Consider the following 23,931-nt stretch of genomic DNA (forward strand, 5'->3'; position numbering starts at 1 on the left):
TTTGGTTTGATCTTTGGTGGAGAGATCATTTCCTTTCATAACGATATGTTTTATACATCATTTTAAACGTCTTAGAATTACTTGTAATTTGAACAGTATTTTTTGTTTAGTATTTATTCTTTTCAGTAGGCCATTGGCTGTTGTATTGATAGGGTCGATAACTACTGCTCATATCTGCTCTGTCACATCCCTGGGTCAGCAAGCACCATTTAGTTTTGATGAAACTGCTCTTCTGAATTTGCACACAGAGACCAAGAATGATGAAGAATCACAGCCACAGAGCATCAGTCATGGTGCACATCCAGAAAATGAAATTCTGATGAGCAAAGAAAATGAAGACCGAGTAGTAGAATATGAACATCCCAGTGCAAAACCAAACCTTCTGTGTCAGAAAGTGGAGAAAACGCCTCTAAAGACAGATAATATTCCTACCAACAGAGGTGTAGGAGAATATTTTATTTCTCCACTGACCCACCAGGAGGGGTCACTTTGTCGGACAGTCCATATGGACAGGACTGTTGTTGTTTCCTTTGCTGATTTCTGAGACCATAAAACAAAGCCATAACACAAGCTTTTGAGCACATTCCCGTGCCAACAAAGGCCAAGGATTTAATACTTTTCACCAACAGACACCAGAGATAAGAACGACCAGAGTTTTTGGCTTCTGGACCACCATCGTAAATAATTCAGAACTGCAAGATATCTCTGTGACTAGAACTACAAATTATTAAATGTACACTTGTAACCAAAATCACAATGTAATTATAAGTCTCTACCATAGAGCCATACTGCCATCCAGGCTAGTTAAAGAAATGTTTTCGGAATGTAATTTTAACAACAGCGTTTTAATAGTCTATATTCCACAAAGACTGGTTAGCCTAGCAGAATATAATCTACGTTTCCTTCCTCTTGATATTAGTTTGCATTGCTTACTATTATTGTTAAATTTTATGAATTATGATATTGAGGAAAGTCGTAGAAATTCATGAATGTTTCTGATAACGCTTTTTCATGCCGACATGATGTTTCATTCAAAGAAAGTGTTTGATTTTATGTGTCTCTCACATCCTACTTGAGTTTAACATTGTGAGAACTTCAACCATTTGTTAATACTCTCTTACTCTCTTATGAATATGCGCAAAAAAACTGTTTTGTAACAAAGAGACACACTCTGTGGAGGGTTGATAACCAGAGGCTGGTCAGCCTCAACTCTCGGTTAAGTTCTCTCTCAGTCGGAGAAACAACACTCGATATATCGAGAATAAGTTGAATGAATGAATGTTCAAAATGACTTTAATCTAATGAACTGTCTCTGCAAAATAGTAGTTGTAGAAAATGTTTGGCTGAATTTAGTTTTTTTAAAAATAAGTTTGGAGGTTATTATTTTCTTTTCTTACCTAAACAGAGTGGGAATAAAGATTATGGAGTTGTACAGAACAGAGACAGAAGTAAACCAGGTAACCAAGCAACTGGGTTGACATGTCTTCAGACTTGTGGCTGCTTCTAGGTCGACCACAGCAGGTGCATTTAAAAAGCTGCAGCAGCATCTTCAGACTTGTGAATGAGAATACAGACTACGATGCAAATAAATAACCACCTGACTCATTGGGCGATGTCTATGAGAATAGCAGAACAATACTAGATTATTTGTTAAAGAAATGACAGTACTTCACTTTAAGTTATATTTTCATTCTTATGTATTCACCTCAAATCTGAGTGCAACTTAAAAATGATTAAATGTTATGATTCATCCTCTGCTTCTTCTTTTTGTCTGACAACAATGAAATTGTAGGGTTTCTGGAAGACGTTTCATCCAAGTAGCATCTTTTCCAATGAGACATACACCGATCAGCCACAACATTAGGTTTGGACCCGGCTTTCATTCTCTGATGAGTCACAACTCTTTTGGAAGCATGAGGGAGACTTACATGATATTAGGTCATAATATTGTGGCTGATCGGTGTAGGTGGCTCCTTTACTTCTCTTTCACCCCAACAGTTTTAAGTTTTAAAGTCCCTTCTGTTTACACCTTATGTCCCTGGACATCAATGGGTCAATGGAGCACCATTTATCAGAGACTGAAAACAAAATGAACTGTTTCCTCCAACAACAGGGCTTCTAATAGACACAACCCATAACTGTTCCTGTTTAAACCCATTTGTCCACCAGCTGCAGACTTGTATGAATCGTCTTCGTCCTGGATGACCCTCACAACCGATGTCTATTCAGAAGTCTCTGTTCCATGACAGACAGAACACATAAAGAAACAAATAAAGGTTCATTTACTTGGCCATAGCTTTAATTCAATTTTCAATTCTATTTTATTTATAAAGCACATTTCATGCACAAGGCAGACTCAATGTGCTTTACAAGAGGTATACATAGTTACAAAACAAACAGTTACATAAAAATCAGTTCGGAATCAATTGAACGGTATAAGTATATAAGTAAACAATCATATGTATGTCATTTTCACCACATACACACTTAAACTCATACATGCGTACCAACTCACACAACCACACACACACACACACACAGCTCAGCAGAATGCTGTTGAAAAAAGATAGGTTTTTAATCTGTTTTTAAAGATGGCCACTGATGTGGATATCTAACTGTGTCAGGCAAGGTGTTCCATTTTTGTGGGGCATATACACTAAAAGCTGCCTCCCCTTCTTTGGATCTGGTGCGAAGGATGAGTAAATTGCCACTGCCTGCTGACCCAAGTGTTCTTGCTGGGGTGTAAGTGATGAGCATATCTGTGATGTACTGAGGTGCAAGACCATATAGTGCTTTATAAACCAGAAGCAGTATTTTGAAATTGATTCTTGTTCTAACAGGTAACCAGTGCAAAGATTTAAGAATGGGTGTGAAGTGTTGACATTTTTTGGTTCTAGTCAGAATACGTGCAGCTGCATTTTGACTTAGTTGTAACCTCTGAATACTTGAATTCGGGAGTCCGGTGGATAAACCATTACAGTAATCTAATCTACTTGTTATAAATGCGTGGATTAATTTTTCCGAGTCTGATTTTGACAGAAAGCCCCTCAATTTGGATATATTTCTGAGATGATAAAAAGATGATCTTGTAATGTGACTGAAATGACTTCGGAAACTTAGATTGCTGTCGATAATTACGCCCAGATTCCTTGCTTGGTGGAAGCATGTAGAGATTGAACAGCAGTGGTCCAAGAATTGACCCTTGAGGTACCCCACATGTAATGTTTATTTTGTTTGAGTTGAATTCACCAATGGAGACGTAAAACTGCCAATCATAAAGGTAGGTTCTGAACCAATTTAGAACTGGGACAAACAAGCCAACCCACCTTTCAAGCCTTTCCAGTAAAATTTTGTGGTTAACGGTGTCAAACGTAGAGCTAAGATCAAGTAGAACAAGAATGGAATTTTTTTTGGAGTCTGTGTTTATACATAGATCATTTAAAACTTTACTAAGTGCCATTTCTGTGCTATGGTGGAGATGAAAACCAGACTGATAAGTGTCTAAAAGGCTAATCGATGCGGGATAATTCTTCAGCTGAATGTAAACTGTTTTTTCAGCTTTAAACCTTAACTTCCTTGCATGCATGTGCAGTTGCTGGTGCGTCACCTGAATGCAAAAAATATAATTCAGTGAAGAAGGCAGTGAAATAACATAAGAATTACAAGTAAAAGTAATGACCTTGGGGAGTTTTGAGTTTAGAAACTATGCATTTCCACAGCCACATCTAAAACTATATTTGGAACCTACAGAAAAATAAATGTAACATTCAACTCATGTCAATAATTGACATCGCTACTTGAAAATGTAATTCAACAATGGACTAATAAATGGCCTCTTCCAAAACCTTAGTTTACACTTTTGGTGGAGATATGAAAATCTATACTCACACACTGTTTTGGTTCTGTCATTTGGTGATACGCTAGACGGATAATCAGCGTCACTCTCTGTAGCTACACTTCTGGCTTCCACTCCATTTTAAGCAGTTTTGACCAGTCTTACCGTGCGAACAGAAGAATAGATCACTTCCTCCTCGGCTGAATGTTGTTCACTGTCTACCGCCACTCTGGAGCTGGATGTTACAGATTCTGCGTTTGAAACAAGAGAAATAAACTCAAAGTGACATTTGTGCTACACAAATGATTAAAAAGGGAGCGTTTGATTCAGTAATCGCTGATTCTAGATTCAGCTCATACAGTTGGTTTAACGTTTATTCAAACTTTGGACTGGTAGTGTACAGCTACATGAGTTTAGACTTAGTAATGACATTGATGTGAGGACTGAAATCTGAAACTATTTCTGACTATTACTATCAGCAGACTTTTAAAGGTAACAGCCTCTCTCTGTTTTTCTGCTGTGGTTTCACTTCATCAGGCTCCTGCAGTGTCTCAGATACAACTCGGTATAGGTAGGTAGCGCGCAGTCAGAGCGTGAGAAAACGAGTCACACATATACTGACTAAACCACTTTGTCAACCACATTCACACTTATAAATACTTGAAACCTGCAAACTTATTCATTCGAGTCTAAAGTGTGCTTCTCATCATAACAACAGTCAAAACACAAACCATTGTTGTTTTGATGTTTAGTGATGATGGCTGCATAGATCACGCAGGTTGCATTGTCGTCTTCAGGGTCTGGGACATCTGGAGCATGTGCTGCATCTGGAACATCTTGAACATGCAGAGCACCTGGAAATAGTTTCATATCAGACGTAAATTTACACAGCATTTAAATTGTTAACTAAAAACAGAAAATGCACATAGGGAGATACATAAAAAATGGTGCATTAAAGGACAATGCTGTTGTTTTTAAACCTGCCACCGACTGACTTAGCGGTTTCAAACCGACAAAACATGGAGCTGAATAGTCTCCTGAATGAACAGTCAGTTAAACCATCAACCAAATGCAAAGGTCACAGGCTGATGTCTTAGTTGCGTTTGTGTACCTCTGTGTTTTGCCGTAAGACATCCAACATAAAGCGCTAGGATCACGAGCATAATCGCTATGCCGATTAACACTGTGACTGCAATCCACATCATTTTGGGGCCTTCGGAGGACTGGTGCTCAACAGGGGGGGGTTCTTCAACTGTGGGGTTGTAAGAAAATTGCAGAATCATGGACATGTTGCATGTGAAGCCAAACTTGTTTGTGTGTGTGTGACTCTGAAGTAGCATTGTTACTCACCTCTCACAACCAGCCAGCTTTCTGGTGACATTCCGCCACCAGAGATGTTGCACTTGTAGAGACCTTCATCAGTCATGGAAACACTATGAATGGTCATTGACGTTGAAGGAACAACCTTCAAGAGTACGCCATGTTTAAAGAATTGACTGGTGAGGTTTTTGGAGTTGGTCTTGTTCTTGCAGTGCATAGTCACAGTACTACCCTCAGGAATGGGAACAGCAGGACTCTCAAGAATCACCGAACCATCTGAGTGACGTACACACAGAACAGAAAGTGAAATATGAAACATACCACATATTTTAGATTGCAGCTTCAAGATTTTTGTGCCCTGCAGAATTTGGAGGGTAAAAAATGTTCAAAACATCAGCATATTTTTACACAAGACCTGGAAGTCAATGCAGAGATGACATTAAAACCAATAAGAACTGAAATTTGCTAATTGTTGTTTGAAGGATTGCTTGCCCACCATGTCCCATCATACTACAGTATTTATGAGCTTACTCGCGATACACGGTAACACTTTGCGTGTCTATAAAAATGTGTATTCATGTCTATCTAGAAGTACATTTGTTTACCTTAAAAGCAATTTCTGCTTCTCTTCTTCGTGAAAAATGGTAATAGCTGAAGACTGAGGAGATTATCTGTGCTCCAATTTGTACCAAAGTTTGACCGGATACAACCCACACACATTGACTGTAAGAACCTAAGTCAGGAGCATAGTTCATAATGAACAGCGTTGGTTCTTCTGGATTTAAAGTAGGTATTGGTTCAAACTTACTTGTGACAGTGATGTTGACCGGGCTGCTCCTCTCTGTTTCAGTCTCACACCAGTATTCTCCACTGTCTGACTGATAGAGATCTAAAATTGTGCAGTGATTTTGTACAGTTCTTTTTTATTTTTTTCTTATTTCTGATTACTTTCAGCTGACTAGGGTCACTGAGACCTTCGCAGCGAAAAGAGATGGACCCGTATTCGAAGACCTGCAAATAGCTGGCAACGATGTGGAGCTCTGAACCAGGACAAGAGAAAAAGCATCAAGAAAATGATTAGAAAAGGCTGCAGAATCAAGCGTCTGCTACAAAACTCAATTCATCTTGTGCATGAACAGACACTCCTATAAGAAAAGGTAAAACTGGTTGAATTCTGACCAAACTAACTGATGATGCAAAGAAAGAAACTCTCTTTAGGATTAGTTATTCAACACTCACCATGTTGTTGAGCGTCCTGAATGTGCGTACTCAGCAGAAACACTTCAAACACAACTGCGAAGACAAAGAACAAAGCATCTCAGACCCATATATCATATATCGGAAGAGAATGAAACCTAAAAAGAGGGATTGTAGCAGCGTGACACTCAGTACTCACGCAATCTTAAGCAGAGAGCTGTGACCTCCATCTTGTCTCTCCGCTCACTGATCTGAGAACCAGACTGAAGCACAGCCTAAAAATGGTGTAGGTGAGAACTTCCTCTTCCTGTGTGCGTTGCTTCATAAGTTCATCACAGAGCTATATTTGAAACACTGCACAACACATTCGAACAGTAGCTGACCATTTCCACCTTCTTACCTACACCGATCAGCCATAACATTGTGACATTAGAAGTAAATAACATCGACCATCTTTTGATAATTGATTGTTCTGCTGGGAAACTTTTGGATCTGACATTCATTCATGTGGGTGTTAGACATGTAGCACCCACACAGACCAGACTAGGCACCACTACCCCATTGCAATGATACTCTTTGAGGGTAGCAGCCATCCCCAGCAGAATGCAGCCTGACGTAGACACACAAACAGTTTAGGAACAAGTCAAAAAATACATAAAAGAGAGCACAAAGTGTTGACCTGGCTTCGAAATTCACTAGATCCAAAACTGATCAAGTATCTGTGGGATGATCCACTGAGGCCCCTCCCCTTAAAGGCCCTTGGTAACAACATTCAGTTTCCAGATAGGGTTAGGGTTTGGGTTACCCTCAATAGAAGAAGAAACACAATAGAAGAAAGGTGGTCATAATGTTATGCCTGATCGGTGTAGCTGACAACTGGTGTGAAGTTCAAAGGTTCTATCCTGCCCCCTGCAGTAAAATAGCAAACCTACTTTAGCTGCTGCTCCTGTCACAGCTTTGATTATAGTCATTATGCAATTATTATGACCACCACGTGGAAGCTGATCCAAAGATCAATTTAATACTTAGCACCAAGGAGCCAATACAGAGACCACAATATGTTTATTTTACTCTCTCCTTTAACACTTTGTTAGTCACTATGTTACACGTGTGCTTGATTTGGACGCGACTTTGAGTTTGGAAAGACGTAGAGACGTGTCTGCACTCAAAATGAATCACAAGTTCAATCACGAGCTAAAGAGTAAATGAGGTCATCTGACAAACCTGTCAATGATTCACAAACTGATCACACGGCGAGGAGACTGCAGCACCGAACAGGTATGTAATCTGTCTCTGATATTTCTTCTAAAATACGTCCAGAGAAAAGCTGTGTTTGTGTTCTGAGCCATGCAGCATTTCAACAGGAAGCCCGGTGGTTTCAACACTAAACTGTCACTGAAACGTCTGTGGATTCTTTACGTTTATTATAGTGAAGTGTTACAGATACTGGACTTTGTGACGTTGTGTGATTCTAAAGGGCACTGAAACATGACAGCTTCAAATCACTTCCTAAGTTGAACAAGTGACAACTATTAACTTTTAAACTAAAAAAAAAAAAAAAAAAAAAAGAGTAGCAGGATTTTTAAAACACAGATGCAATCAGCAACACCGATCAGGCATAACATTATGACCACCTTCGTAACATTGTGTAGGTCTCTCTTGTGCCTCCAAAACAGTTGTGACATCAGAAAATGGACATGATTCTTCTGAGGGTGTCCTGTGGTGTCGGGAAACAGGATGTTGTTTGTGGGGGGCCTTTGAGGGGAGGGCCTCGTGGATTGTCCCACTGATACTTGGTCACTTTAGGATCTAGTGAATTTGGAGGCCAGGTCAATAACTTATCCTGTTCTTCATGTTTTTTTTTGTTTTTTTTTAGTTGTTTTGGCTGCATCCTGCTGGAAGTGTCATTGCTATGGGGTGGGGGGTGTTTGGTCAGGTCTAGGTGGGTACTACATGTCCTAGTAACATCCAGACCAATGAATGCCACATCCAAAACTTTCCCAGCAGAACACTGAATTGCCACAAGACAGTCAAAGTTATTCACTTCTCCTATCAGTGGTCATAATGTTAAGGCTGATTGGTATATACATCAGCTGCAGGTTTAAAGCCAAAATAAGGTATAAACTGTTATAATGAACAAGATTTTGTATAAAATGATTTATTTTTGGCTCAAGTTTTGCATGAAGGACCATCACACATTTGTCCACCTAGAGGACAACATTGTCCACATTTTATCCAGAGAACATGTCTGTGAACGCTGTCAGAGATCTTGGTCATGGTATGTCTAAAAGATGTCTCATCCAGGTAGCTTGAGTTCTAAAAGAGGACTTCAAATTTAAATAGGAACATGACTGATATTATAACTATGGCCTGTTAACAACCAGGTACTATGTTTAGACCCAGTCTTTCTTCGTATGTGAATTGTACTTGGTAAATGGCCTTACTTTTTGGGCTCCGTGGTTAGCGCTGATGTCTCCCAGTGAGAAGGTCCAGGTTCAAGTCCAGTTTGGGCCATTCTGGGAGGAGTTTGCATGTTCTCCCTGTGTCCACGTGGGTTTTCTCGAGGTACACTCACTGGACAGATGGGTGACCCTAAATTGACCCTAGGTGTGAGTGTGAATGTGAATGGTTGTTTGTCTCTGTGTTAGCCCTGCAATAGGTTGGCGACCTGTCCAGGGTGTAGCCCACCTCTTGCCCAATGACAGCTGGGATAGACTCCAGCAACCTGTGACCCTAATGAGGATTAAGCAATATGGAAGATGAGATGAGGTCTTGCTTCTCTACCTACTCAAAGCAGTTTTACAGTCAGAGACACATCCACCCATTCACTCACAGTGGGTTCAGTGTCTTGCTCAAGGACACTTTGGTATATGGCACATTCCGGCGTATAGTTTGAACCGTTAACCCTTTGGTTCGTGGACAACCCGTTGTTCAAAATGTTCAAAATCTCCAATCTCCAGTCTCAATCTCCAGATATTAGGAGTGCGTTGTAAATTGGTGAATCAAACTATTTGTCTCCTCTGGTTCAGATGTGGACATTGTTGTCCTCTAAGGAGTGTCCTTTGTCCTTCAGCTGTAGGTGGACCATTCAATCCTGACCTAAAGAGTTGTCTCTATGGCTAAAGTCATGTTTAGAACAATGAATTTTCTTCAGGAATCCCAACAAGTCCAGTGGCCCTTGTTTCGTCTTATTCCATGGGTACACGATGACCTAGATGTCTGCACAAAAATCTTTAGATTTTCATTCAACATTCAACTTTCAGATTCAACTTCTTGATGCTATTCCAGGTGGATGACATGCACCCTACCTTTCATCTCAGCTTTGCTGCTTTGTTGGTGTTCCATCTGCTCCTAACACAAGTCTATGGAGGTAAGCTAGACCAAATAAAATGTTGTTAATTGAGGGCAACGTCAGTCATTATGATGGAATGATCTGTGCTGACATAACCACTCAAACCAGATATTACTCATAGACACACTGTAAACAGACTACATGGGTAAAAACAAAAAACAAAACAACACCTGTGATCTGAAATTACCATCTATACAATGCCACTGGAAATGAAGAGGAAACACTTAAAGAAAAAAAATGTAGAAAAAGTTGTAGAAGATTTTGCTCCCTTCAAAATTTTCTTTTCATTTCTGCAAAAATGACTCCTAGCCAAAAATAACCTAATCATATAAATGAAACACAAATATCAAACTCAAATGAGTCCATATAACATACATGTGAGTTGCAGAAGTAAGTGAACCCTTTTTCAGTATCTGCTTTGACCTACTTGTGCAGCAGTAACACAGCAGCCAACAAAACATTTACGGTAGCTGCTGATCTGTCTCTACAGTCTCTTGGAAGAGTTTTAGTCCATTCCTCAGAACAGGACACTCAGCAGAGAACATGAAAAACCTTAAAACAAACTCTCTCTGATTTCCAGGTCAGTCTGAACTGATCGGTTCATCCCAGCCAATAGTAGCAACTCTTGGTGAAGATGTGGTTTTACCATGTTACCTGCAGCCTGCTGAAGACGCCACTGACTTGACGGTGGAGTGGACGAGACCTGATCTAGATCCTAGATTTGTTCATGTTTGGCGCTCCCAACAGGAACTTGTTGGTAAAAAGCACATGTTGTTTGAGGGGAGAACATCTCTATTCATTGATGAGCTGACCAAAGGAAACATTTCACTGAAACTCTCAGAAGTAAAACTCTCTGATGAGGGACACTACAAATGTTTCATTCCATCACCTGGGAAGCAGACTTTTGTTCAGCTGTGTGTTGGTGAGTGAAGACATGATTACAACATTGTATATGTCCCAAGAAATATTTAAGTTGGATTTAAATACCTAAAAGCCACATTTCTTCTTCCTTGTCCTCAGCATCAGTTCCTGTCTCCTCACCCATCATCAGTTTATCAGGGATGGACAGAGACAGAGGAGGAGTGGTGTTACAGTGTGAATCCAGAGGCTGGTATCCAGAGCCTGAGGTGTTGTGGCTGGACGCTGAGGGAAACCTGCTCTCTGCTGGACCTCCAGAGACAGTCAGAGGTCCTGATGACCTCTATACTGTCAGCAGCAGAGTGACTGTGGACAAGAGACACAACAACAGCTTCACCTGTAGAATCCAACAGAACGACATCTACCAGACCAGAGAGGCTCACATACATGTTCCAGGTAGAACACGCTTAGAGAACGGACCATGACATGATTTTAGTTTGACACAGTTTGTGTGTGATTGTGTAGAAATGTCATGTAACTCTGTGTCTTTTCATTTCAGATGATTTCTTCCTGTCCTCATCCAGTTCTGCCGTTCCCATCAACACTGGTTTGGCTGTTAGCTTAGCTGTTACCATCATGGTTATTTTAGCATGTGTCTTCTTTGTGTGGCGACAAAATAGAACCAGTAAGTTACAGATGAGTCACCACATTAATGATGTAAAACACCGGCAAACGTCTTTTCTAGTTGAATTCAGTTGCTTTGATTTTACACAGAAACCAAGAAAAGATCAAGAGATGAAGCTGAAAGAGGAGAAAAGCTCCTGACAGAGGAAACAGTGAAGATGAAGGTTTTGGGAGGAAGAAAGAATAAAATGAAAGATGTAAGAGCCAATAGTAAAAGATTAAACGTTCAGATCAGTTTGAAGAAAGTTTGATCAGTAAACCTGCTGACTGATCATCATCCATCTGTCTGTCTGATAGCTGACAGAGAAATATGAGAAGATTGAAGAAGAGCTGCTGAAAACCAAAGAAGAACTGATGATCAAGACTGAAGAGATGAGACTTCAACTGGAGAACGAGGCTGAAAAAGTACGATCACATTGACTCTTTATTAAATCACTATTGTATGTATTCAAGATGAACTCATTGATAGACATGCATTCAAATAAAATACATGTACATATGTTTTTTTATTTTGTGTATCATGTTCTGCACAAGTTTGCATCCTATTGTTAAACATCTCATCATCATCTCATTTCTCCTCAGGTGGATAAACTGATGGCTGATAACAAGAAGCTTGAAGAGGAGAAGGAACAGCTGCAGAAAATAAAAGCTGAGGTGACAGGAACAAGCTCATAGACGTGGAGAAATTTAATAGAAACACACGTGCTACATCAGAACCAACAACATTCAGAAACAGTGCAGATCTCCTCCTTCAGATTCAATATTGACTTGAAATGGAAACAGACACAAGTCAGGACAGAAATTCTTTTAAAAGTTTCTTCTTTTTCTTACAGTTGGAACACAAAGCAGCTGCTTCGAAGAATCCCTTTCTTTCTTGGGTAAATTGTCACATCATCATCACGTTAATACAATTGAATGTCCATCATTTGTAAACTCTCCTGATCTCTCTCCTCATCCTTCCCAGTTGCCACTAAATGCCAACAAACAGCAGAAGATGGAAGTTGAGCCAGTGAAGCAGGTTTGAGTCATTGTGTCCTTTTCTTTTGTTTTTTGTTGATGACTCAAAAAATCGAATTTGACGACATGTGTCCATGATCTGACTGTGCAGAGAAACTGGGTCATGCAGCAAGTATGCAACAAACCCAAGAACATAAGTGATTTTCCATAAGAAAGGTTAAAGAAGAACCAGATGAAAGTTAAAGTCCATACCTTAATCCTACAGAAATGTTGTAGCATCAGTTGATGAGAGGAAACCACCAACATCTCAGAACCGAAGTGGTTCTGTTCTGAGGAATGGGATCAAACTCCCCAAAACTGCTGTAGACACTGATCAGCTGTTACCACGAACATTTAGTTGATGTTGTTGCACAAGGACTGAAAGTTAGGGTTCACTGACTTTTATAACTAAGATGTAGGAATGGTTAATTTTCTGGAATAATTAGACTATAATACTATAATTATAATATTTACATTTAATTTGTTTGATGTACACATTGTACTAAATTGATGTAATAGGTTATAGGTTTATAGGTTTTTGACAATTACTTTCTCTTACACTTACCTTTTTTTTGTCATTTTATTATTTTCTTGGTATTACTTTACTGCAACTTGGTTTACCAGCCACACATTTGTTTGTATTTTAGTCTTCACATCACTTTGTGTGTTATAAGGAAGTCGAGTTTGATGATCGACATCTTCCTTCTGTTTGTCAGCAGGAGATCCACCAACAAGAAGCTGAAATGAAGTGGAAGAAGATCACGGAAGAACTGGAAGAGAAAAGAGTTGAACTGGAGAACAAGACTGTAGCTCTGGATCAGACTAAGAGACACGTAAACACACAAATATGTTGACAACATTTTCTGTCCAACAGGGACGTTCTCACATGATCTTATTTTGTCATTGTCCTGATCATTGTCCAATGATACATCACTATGGATAGAAAGGTCTGTCTGTGTAAGACAATAAGAGTTACAACTAGAATGCACTGCTGTATGAACAGATACAACATTTAGTAAATAAACTAGGACTGTTACAAAGTACAACTTTTTCTTTGGATGAATCTATCAATCGAAATGATGAATCGAAGAACTTCCATTTTTAAACATGTTTTAATAGAATATCATTGGGAACGATGATGCTTATCACTGTTAAAAGATGTTTCCACACACTCAGATCAGAATGTTAATAGAAATCTATCTGGTTTAGTTTGAGAGGTCTATACGTGTAGAAACAAACTGCCATTAGCATCCCATTTCCCATTAGCATTTGCCATTAGCATCTGCTCTTGAGTCTCTGCTGAGTTCCTCTCTCATAAACTCACCTGCAACTTCTTCTGTTCAGATATGGTCAGTTTTTACTAGTCGTATCACTGCCCTCTGCAGGAGGACATTGTTAACAACTTTTATAATAGTTTTACTGCCTGTATCTTAAAACAAACAAAAACAAAACATGAACCCAACCACAACTATGATAAAACTGCAGGTTTTCTTCCCTTTTCAGGCAGATGACCTACTGGCTGAGAACAGTACCCTTAGAGAGGAGATATCTCAGCTGCAGGAGGAGAATAAAGGGATAAAGAGAGCTGAAGATGAGCTGACGGACAAGGTAGTAGAAATACAGAATAAGGTACACACACATTGTCTTTGCAATTGGTGCTGAAACCCACAGAGAGAATCTCATTTCAAACCGCAAGCACTCACATTAAAGCCATGTCAGTGACTATTGATTTCAGGATCATTTTATTGCTAGAATACACTGCTGTATGAATAGATACAAGTTTTAGTAAATAAACTAGGACTGCTACAAAATATAACTTTTTCTTTGGATGAATCTATCTGTAGGAGCTGTATTGTTGCACTGGTGGATTATTCACTTTTTGATTTGTTTGGTCTGGTTGCCATGGTGATGCACAGGCCTTGGGTCACGTGGGCAGTGGGGGATGATTGCCCTAGGTGATATAGGGAGCTGGTTCACCTGCACTGAGGGAGGAGAGAGGCGAGTGTTAGGTAGCCGCATTTTTTGTTGACCGTTTTTGTTCATTTTTTTGCTTTGTTACATATTCGCCACCAGTGTACACCTTCACCATCTTTTGGCATATGTAATCTGAAAGCCGCTGAAGTAGCTGTGATTGATTTATTAAATGCTTAAACTCACCTGGACTCAGCGTTCTTACATGAATCAGCAGCAGCGTGTCACATAAAATATACAGGACCTTATCTCATCCTCTCAAATGACTTTTGAATGAAGTCATTACACTATCAGTCAAAATGATGAATTGAAGAACTTCCTCTTATACATTTTTAAAAATGTATATATGTGTGTGTGTTTGTGTGTGTGTGTGTGTGTGTGTGTGTGTGTAAACATAACATAAACCCAACCATGACTACGATAAAACTGCAGGTTTTCTTCTCTTTTCAGGCAGATGAACTACTGGCTGAGAACAAGAAACTTGAACAGGAGACATGGCGGCTGCAGGAGGACAACAAAGCCATAAGGGAGCTAAAAGCTATGCTGGATGACGAGGTCGGACAAATACAGAATGAAGTACACACACATGTAGAGGGAAATTCACGTCAAACGTTCAAACCCACTCCAACCAGGAAACATCATAAACATAAGGTTGAATTCATATAGACTGTGATATTTACTCAGACCTCTCCTCATCTATTCTTTCTCCCAGTTAGAGAAGCACATCAACAGTGGAAAGGACCAGGAAGAAAAATACCTGAAGGAAATAGAGGAGGTTACAAACAAGAACAAAGAAGTTCATCTTGTCAAGCAAATCTTTTCTAATCATGAATCAGTTTGAAATGATTTTTCAAACAAACACCAATCCTGATTAGTTCCCTCAATAAAAGTAAATGTTTCTCATCATGTCTCTTTGTCTCTTAGTGGGAGAAGAAGCTCAAAGAGGAGGAGGTGAAAAGAGAAACAGCTGAGAAAGAACTAGAGGAGCTGAGGAGGAAACTGGACATCAAGGTTCTTCTTTTCTTCAATTTATATTGATATATATATATATATTTATATTATTTATATACAATTATTGTTTGTTGAAATGTTTATTATAGTTCACATTCCAAGTACTTTTATCTGCTTTTTAAAATAAATAAATAAATAAATAAATTCCATTTTCAGACATTTGCAACCAGCACCAAAAACAACTCAAATGAATGAATTAAGAACTATTTTCATAGTCATGTTCACGTCGTCATGGAAAGTCCTCTGGAAGCCTATAACCTTAATAGAAAATGCTGCCTGTAAACAAGACTAGAGCCAATAACCACCAACAAACTAAACCGTGGGAAACTCCAATTGGATAACTTAACTAATGACGCTACCACACCTGGGTGAAAAACAAGACAGATTACTCACCCTCCTTTCCACAGAAAAGAGCAACAAGTACGTCACAGACAAGAAAAATAGCAACACAGGGCCACCTCCATCCGCCATATCTGTAGGCTTTATCGAAAGTGAAAGTTTCAAAACGAAACAAGCATCCTGAACCATAAACTGGGAGCTCATTCCACCAGTCCGCTTCATGAAATTCTAGTCCTGGACATTAGGATTGTAGTGATCTGTTGGGACAGTATGGTTCTATGAGGTCTTTCAGATATGATGGAACTAGGGCTTCAAGGGCCTTGTATGTAAGGAGAAGGATTTTAAATTCAGCTCTGGATTTTACAGGGAGCCAATGAAGAGAAGCTAAAACATTGCTAGTTCATGTCAATGATCTTGTTGCAGCACTTTGATAGCTGGCGGATAAGCCTCATGATTGTGATTGGTCTGCTGCCTTGGAACCCATCCAGGTCCACTTTAATTTTGTTTAAGTTTAGAAATAGAAAGTTACAGGTCATCCAAGCCTGTGCATATTTAAGTTAAACTTGGCAACTGGACACATTCGAGATTCCTTGAAGATATTTCACTACTCATTCAAGTTACTTCTTTAGTCCAGAACTGAAGAACTTACTTCAAGAAGAAAAGGCAACTGGGCTTTAGAGTTAGCTTCTAGGATAAGTGGAGAAACATCTTCAAAAAAATGTCAACATGCCTTTTCTTTAATCTTTTTAGACAAAAGCACAAAAACCTTTAGACAAGGTTCTCAACCTGGCTGATTGAGAACCTTCACAGACAACTTGATTTTGTTTCAGCTGTGGGTTTTGGCTACTGCTAGGTGTGATCCACATAGTAATAGGAACGAATGTGGCATTAACAAATAATATTGTTTAAGGGATGCATTAGTAGATAGATTTACAGATCCCGTGAAGGAATTTGTTGTGTTACAGAAGTAGAATACAACACAATAGAAAATATTTTTACAAATCAAGTGTCCAAACTGCCTGAGTTCAAATATTTCTGTGTGCATGAACCAATAATAAATGCTTTGACTAGCATCGGTTTATCTGAAGATATTGAACATAAACTAGAACAATATCTTCCCAATGAATGTTTATCTAAAAGCTGTAAAATCTATAATGGTGGTCATTAGGGTAGAGACTTAGGGCCTTTCATTTTTTGTTAGTAAATTAAAGTTTTGGTAATTGGTGCTGAAACCCACAGAGAGAATCTCATTTCAAACTGCAAGCACTCACATTAAACATATGTCGGTGACAATTGATTTGAGGATCATTTTATTGCTTTATACATCTCTCATTGGTCATTATTGTACCTAATTTTCAGGGTTAGGGTTCAGAAAAGTGTTTCACTAATAAAGAACATGAAGCTGACTGAAAGCACTAATCTGTGGATGTTGTCTCCTCCCAGTTAGAGGAAATCAAACCTGAACAAACACATCTTCAGGATTCTCTGGCAAATCTGAACGGCGACAGCTCAGACAGTCAGGAGACGTCAGGAGACATCACTGTGGAGGTTGATCCCAACAACAACTTTATCTGTCTGAGAAACGAGTCTGAGCAGGTGATGTTCTTCATGTGTGGATAAAGACTGTAGAAATAATTTCTGAATTTAAAACGTTCTAGACAGGACAGGTTTAATAGACACCATTTCCGTCCTGCAGGACAAACCACTGGGAGGACGTCAGTTAAAAGTCCAGATCAACAATAAAAAATCTATCACATACAAATTTGATCCATCAATGGAACTCAAGGCTGGAAAGTCTGTTACTGTGAGTCTTTGTAGATGTTTCATTGATATTGTTATATTTTCCATTTTCTTACTTTTCCTTCAGTTTTTCTAATTATTATTTTCTGACTGTGACTCTGTGACCTTTGGATTTACTACATTTACAGTTGTGGTGTAAAGGCTGTGGTCAACATCATCCTGACACTGGTGAACTAGTCTGGAAGGACCTGAAGTCCTGGAAGCCTGGAGACAGAGTCCAGGCCACTCTGCAGTGAAATAGTTCCCAGCTTTTTTTGTTTAGAAACTCTTGGCTCCATTTTGTATTTGTAAAGTTTTATGTGAATATTGATTTGTTTAAAAGACTTTTACAGGACAAGATCACTATTTTAGATTCTATGTAACAAGTCTCCTTGTTTTCTCCAATCAACAGAGGAAAATCCAGATGTTAAACCAGAAATCAATCTATCTACTCTCTCTCTCATATTTTAATTTTTTTTTATTTTTTACATTTTTTTTTAACATTTAGAGAATATTTCCACACATTTTGTTTTTGCGTTTTACATTTTCTATTCAAATAAACAAGTCAAATGTGTTAAATTGTTTATCATATACTATCTTAGATTTCATCAGAATAAAACTTCTTCAGTCAGATCAGACTGATGGATCTTGTGTCCGTTTATTACAAAGCAACTAAACAACGACCTGAACATAATTGTGTCTGGATGAGATCAGTAGGGGGGTTGTTAGTGACTGATGCTGATTTTGACCATTGATGGTTCACAAAACTAAAAATATTAAAGTTGAGTGAAAGTGGTGGAAGATCAGTCCAGGGGAAAGAGTTTCTGGTGATATAAGGAGGACATAAGAATTTTCAAGCTGAAACAAGTTGTTCTCTGGAGGCAACTCATGTTAATAAGCTGTCTACCTACAATACTCAATAAACTCTGTTCTTCACGTCTGAGCCTGACTGGTCCAAAATCTCAGTCTCCCGAAAAACTGAAATCTGTTTCTTGAAGATCCGCCTTGTTAATAATCTGGAGATGGTTGAGATCAGTGGTCGGTGGATGATTTCCAGATGTGTTTATTGACAGAAACTTCACTCAGCAGGTACGTCGTCTTCTGAAGTTGATTTATCTTTTCTGTGCTTCCTTAGTTCTTCTCAAAGTGTCTCTTCATTCTGAGCTGTTGCTGATTTTAAACCAAAGCTAGATTGAAACGTGAAGTGGAGATTTATTTTCTGTTCCTTTGTGTCAGTGAGGAGAGTCACATATGAAGATTTAAACTTCAATGTAGAGGAAACAGAAGTGAAAGCATCATTGTCACAGACAAAGGGAAAAGCAGCTCGACTGCTGCTTTACAATAGTTTTTATGATTATTGTTGATTTTATTGAAGCTGAGACCTGGAGTTGTTGATAACAATGTATGTGTTTTGTAACTTTTTAAAACTGACTGTAAGTTAACTTGTGAGGGATCATACATATCAATCAATAAAAATAATGTACTTCAGTTCAGTATCAACAGCTGGGAGATACCACATTTCAAGATATGGAGGGGGGATACAAGTGTTGGGAAAGATAATACCTAGAGAAATTGATTATGTTGCTCTGATTTTCATTTGTAGTTAGGCCGATTGCCTACCCCGCAAAAGGAAATAAGGAAATCGGTGCACCCCTACCTACTCCAATTCCAGGGTCACAGACCTATTCACGTCGGTTCAGTTTTACCTAGAGACGTCAGGATTCACATAAGAAATAAATAGAAATAAGATAATTATAAAATAATCCAGCCTCGCCGCTCAACTTCTCATGCCATCTCCGCATATCTATGTCTCATGCGCTTGTTCGCCTCCTCGACTCTGTCTTCCCACGGGACAGTAAATTCCACATCAGCATTCATCACAAACAGTTGAGTCTACATTCAGTTTGATCAGATGCTAAGACTTGACATCTCCAAAATTTCCAAAAACAGGTACATTGGTTGAACATCATAGCGTTGGTGGTTTGGTCTTTCGCCATGAATTGGAAATTGTCGCATATGTTGTCGAAATTGTACGTTTGTAAAGGGTGAGAATTCACCAAAAGTTGTCTGTGGGAAGGTCCTCTTCTGTGCGATGGAGTGGATACGTATAAACACAACATTGTATGACATACACGTGAGAGCTCAAAGTGTGCAGAAAACATAAAACTCAATTACGTGTATCTTCAAAAAGTTTATACACAATAATTCAAGCATAAATTTGCATTTACATGTAAATATAACATACATCCATATAGAGCATCTTACTGGATACAACAAATGTCATCCAATACATCAAAGTCACATTTTGTCATTGTTGTCATTTTACTGCATTTGCCTTGTTATTTAGCGTTCACAAACTCTTGATGGTTTGGATGTTTTGAAGGGCCATGCAAAAATGTCCTGCAAGAGGCACAAATATTTGTCTTGGATCCATACTTTAAACGCCACAAGAAGTTTTTCATTTTGTCCATTTTGTATTTTAACAAACTTGTCCTACAGATTTTGTAGAATCTGCTTCAATATTGATCAGGGTTGAGTGGAATGAGTCTCAACTCAACATGGCTGAGGGTCCAACTAAGTCTGGGTGTGAGGGCCCATTCATCTTTCATGCTAGCAACTTGAATTTATTTTTAATATCTTTTGTGTCAGTGAGGAAAAAATATCCACACATGAACTGAATTTCATATTCACTGTTTGAATTTATACAACCATCAATAGTTTTTTCTTTCTTTGAGCACTAAGTCTGTTTTTAAAAACATTTGCCTCCTTTACACATTTATAACCATAGATCCTGGGTGATAATCATAAAATAAGTATTAAACATGTTTTAAAACTATCCTGAGAACAGGGTTCACATATTCAGCATCTAAACTCAGTGTAAAGGAACAAGAGTGAAAGTATGAAATTTTATCTGATAATCTGATTATCTGCTGACTTGCTGGGTGTGGTTGTTTTGCTGTAATTATTTTCTTACTTTGTATTCTCCAGTCACGTAACGTCTGGCACTTAGCACTCACCTAACCTGTTCATGTATGTGGATCATTTTGCCCTTTCTTGCTTATCTCTTTCAGTTGTCCATTTGTTTGCGTCTGTGTTGGTCGTCCTCTAGTGGGTCCTCGCTTCGGGACATCTCTCAATTTTCCTTCTCTGCCGGAGTCAGAACCAGCTTCTTTATCGGTACATAACAGAGACAGAGACGTAGCAGAGAGATGAGGGATTTTAGAAAAGTGAAAGTATTTAACAGTTTTTGGCTTGGTTAAGGTAACATTCTGTAGACTGTCTATCATTAAAACAATAATCAAGAAGTCCTCAAGGTTTGCTAAAGGTTAAAATCAAAGTTCAGATGAGCCAACAAAGTAGCTGATACTAATAAATGATGTATCCTTAAAGGTAAAACCTTCATATTTTAGGGCTTGGGGCTGGAATTCTGCTGTCAGTGATCATACTGTACTGTCAATTCATGAGGGGTTTTATTCATGTATTTGAATGAACTGATTTTTTATTCTGCTTGAAACTAAGAGTAAAGTATGGGTTGGACCTCTCTACTTCCTAATTTGTGAGGTGATGTTTACGTGAGATACCTCACCATATTTATTAGTCAACCTCTCTTCTTGTAAACTTCAGCTCTTAAACTCATAATACATGTAAATATGTCAGCTCTTTTAACATTAGTTGTATTTAGAGTTAGATTTATCGAGTGGGTTCTGATACGCTGCTTCAAAAGTGATGGTAAAATAGGTGGTACAGGTTTTAAGGTTTACTAATATGTGGTGAAAACCGAGTCGATGTCAGCAAGTTGCCAACGACATCACCAATAAAAACCCGGTAGAAAGTAATGCTTTGGAACAATGAAATCTATATTCTTGACCTGAATAAAAATTGAAATGTCTCATAGAAAGGAAGCCACAGAGGCTTTTTCTGCAAACTTAGTGAAGCTTGAACATGGGCTCCTGTCAGCCATCACCCACGTCAACACTATGTCATACCATCTACTAGTATGTGGTTCTCCCATCGTCTCATAGCTTTCAAGTTTCGCATGGTACATTCACTGACATTTAGGGCAAAAAAATACGCTCTAGAACTACAACAACAGAACTTAACATAAACACATGAGCTCATCAAACCAGTCTGTTAGAATGTGCTGAGAACAGACAGCTCATGTTTGACAAACTGTAGATATATATAGCCTGTGTAAAAAAAGGCTGCCACTCGGCACCACCAACAGCATTTATACCATGGTCTGGGTGAATCCTCAATTCTGATTGGCTGCGGGGTGTACATTAAAAGGTGATAATGGACACCCATAAAGACGTTCCGGTCAAATTACCTGATGACAGTTCTAAATCATCATGAGCGCTGGCTCAAATACTTTGGTAACCGTGGCAACACAAGAGTTCTACAGGAAGACCGGGAAAGACACCAGTTTCCACCATCCTCGTATACCTGAGTCGGAACTTGAAGAAGTCAGAAGTTCATCTTTCTTGCAATAAGAACGATTTAGGAAACTATCTGTGGAATCTGTGGAAATTTCACATTATCCTCTGGACACACAGGCGGTAATAAATGCACTGGCCTTCTGATACTTTGTATCACATAATGTAACGTTACGTAAACAACATTAACGTGTTAATAACTGACCTAATAATTAATTATTTCGTGATAGTGACCATGGTATAAGCAGGTTAATGCCCTTCGAGGTGTCCTTTATCTGAAATTAATGGACTTCGTGGAAGCAACCGTCTGACATGAAGCGGAGCTTCTGTGTCGTCCATTAATTTCAGATAATGAACACCTCATCGGGCATTAACCCTTACTTAATAGTACTCCACATCGTGTTGTTAGATGGGATTATGTAACTGAGCATTTGCCAGGTTTGGTGAAGTTGTTAATTGCCTGCTGTCCAGAGGATTTGGACAGTTCCTCTGCTAGTGTTAGAGATGATGGGATGAACGTGCAGTGCAGTAGTACTTTTGTTTTATTTCAGGACTGACATATCTCAGTAGCATGATAAATGATAAACATTTCTTGGGTGACACTCCCAGGGAGGCACCATCAGATACCTGCCTCTCACTAAACCAGAGCTCACCAAACAGGATTTATCAGAAAAAGAAAGTGATGAGCAGCAATAAGTCATAAGATTATACGACTGTGTCTTAAGGTTTTTAAGAGTTTGTTCGCGCAGATTTAACGTGTCATATTTTTTTGTAAATTTTTGGTTTGCTGTTACGGTCGTGTTGCTTGAGTATAAATCAGTGTCTTTTTAACCCAGTTGACTTATTTTTCTATCTTTATAGATCTTTATCTTCCAGAGCTCTGTGACTCTTTTCCAGATGGATGAACTGCACCGCACATTTCACCTCTCAACTCTCACTGTGTTGGTTTTCCCTCTTTTCCTAGCACATGTCTGCCAAGGTAAATTGGACACTAAATTATTTTTAAAGGTAAATGAAAATTATTGCAATGAGCTATAGACAACACGAGCACAATATAACTGTCTTTTTATTTATTCCATCATCCAATAATGCAGAGAAAACTTTTTACAGGTGCGACAGATTCTGGGCAATAGTTTTGTTTGCAGAGATAAAAAGTTAAACAATCTTATTGGATGGCATGAAATTAATTAATTTCACACTTTAAACTCTCTCTGATTTCCAGGTCAGTCTGAACTGATCGGTTCATCTCAGCCAATTATAGCAACTCTTGGTGGAGACGTGGTTTTACCATGTTACCTGCAGCCTGCTGAAGACGCCACTGACTTGACGGTTGAGTGGACGAGACCTGATCTAGATCCTAGATTTGTCCATGTGATGCGTTCTCATGAAGAACTCGTGGATAAAAAGCATGAATCATTTAAGGGGAGAACATCTCTGTTCATTGATGAGCTGGCGAAAGGAAACATGTCGCTGAAACTCTCCAAAGTAAAACTATCTGATGAGGGAAAATACAGATCTTTTATTCCAGCACTGGGGAAGGACACATTTGTTCAGCTACATGTTGGTGAGTGAAGACCATGTACATCTTTAGGACTGTTTTAGCATTGATTTGTCCATAAAATGATTTCAGCAAAATTTGAATACCTAAAGACCGCCTTTGTTTTTTCTTGTTCTCAGTGTCAGTTCCTGTCTCCTCACCCGTCATCAGTTTATCAGGGATGGACAGAGACAGAGGAGGAGTGGTGTTACAGTGTGAATCCAGAGGCTGGTATCCAGAGCCTGAGGTGTTGTGGCTGGACACTGAGGGAAACCTGCTCTCTGCTGGACCTCCAGAGACAGTCAGAGGTCCTGATGACCTCTATACTGTCAGCAGCAGAGTGACTGTGGACAAGAGACACAACAACAGCTTCACCTGTAGAGTCCAACAGAACAACACCCACCAGACCAGAGAGGCTCACATACATGTTCCAGGTAGAACACGCTTAGAGAACGGACCATGACATGATTTTAGTTTGACACAGTTTGTGTGTGATTGTGAAGAAATGTCATGTAACTCTGTGTGTTTCATTTCAGATGATTCCTTCTTCTCCTCGTCCAGTTCTGCTGTTCCTCTCATCACTGGTTTGACTGTTAGCTTAGCTGTTAGCATAATAGCT

At 39.0% G+C, this 23,931-nt stretch overlaps 1 protein-coding gene and 1 pseudogene across 3 annotated transcripts; both read left to right on the forward strand.

Moving 5' to 3' along the window:
- LOC124995913 overlaps window positions 1-23,931 on the forward strand; it is a 253,119-nt pseudogene that overhangs the window by 73,446 nt on the left and 155,742 nt on the right.
- On the forward strand, window positions 7,568-17,980 carry LOC125015903 (lamin-B2-like). 3 transcript variants are annotated; one of them, XM_047597960.1, is made up of 18 exons: window positions 7,568-7,630; window positions 9,641-9,722; window positions 10,285-10,626; window positions 10,725-11,018; window positions 11,122-11,247; window positions 11,337-11,443; window positions 11,544-11,651; window positions 11,829-11,900; window positions 12,080-12,124; window positions 12,211-12,264; window positions 12,959-13,075; window positions 13,746-13,850; window positions 14,664-14,768; window positions 14,926-14,988; window positions 15,138-15,224; window positions 17,007-17,159; window positions 17,260-17,367; window positions 17,492-17,980. In XM_047597960.1, the coding sequence occupies exons 1-18, from the start codon at window positions 7,583-7,585 to the stop codon at window positions 17,597-17,599; spliced, it is 2,124 nt and encodes a 707-aa protein (XP_047453916.1). In that variant the 5' UTR covers window positions 7,568-7,582; the 3' UTR covers window positions 17,600-17,980. The 3 variants fall into 3 exon arrangements, with proteins under 3 accessions (XP_047453916.1, XP_047453925.1, XP_047453936.1); XM_047597969.1 differs by having other exon boundaries at window positions 12,962-13,075; XM_047597980.1 differs by having other exon boundaries at window positions 7,598-7,630; window positions 9,616-9,722.

This window comes from Mugil cephalus, chromosome 1 (assembly GCF_022458985.1).
Source record: "Mugil cephalus isolate CIBA_MC_2020 chromosome 1, CIBA_Mcephalus_1.1, whole genome shotgun sequence".
Lineage (NCBI taxonomy): Eukaryota > Metazoa > Chordata > Actinopteri > Mugiliformes > Mugilidae > Mugil > Mugil cephalus.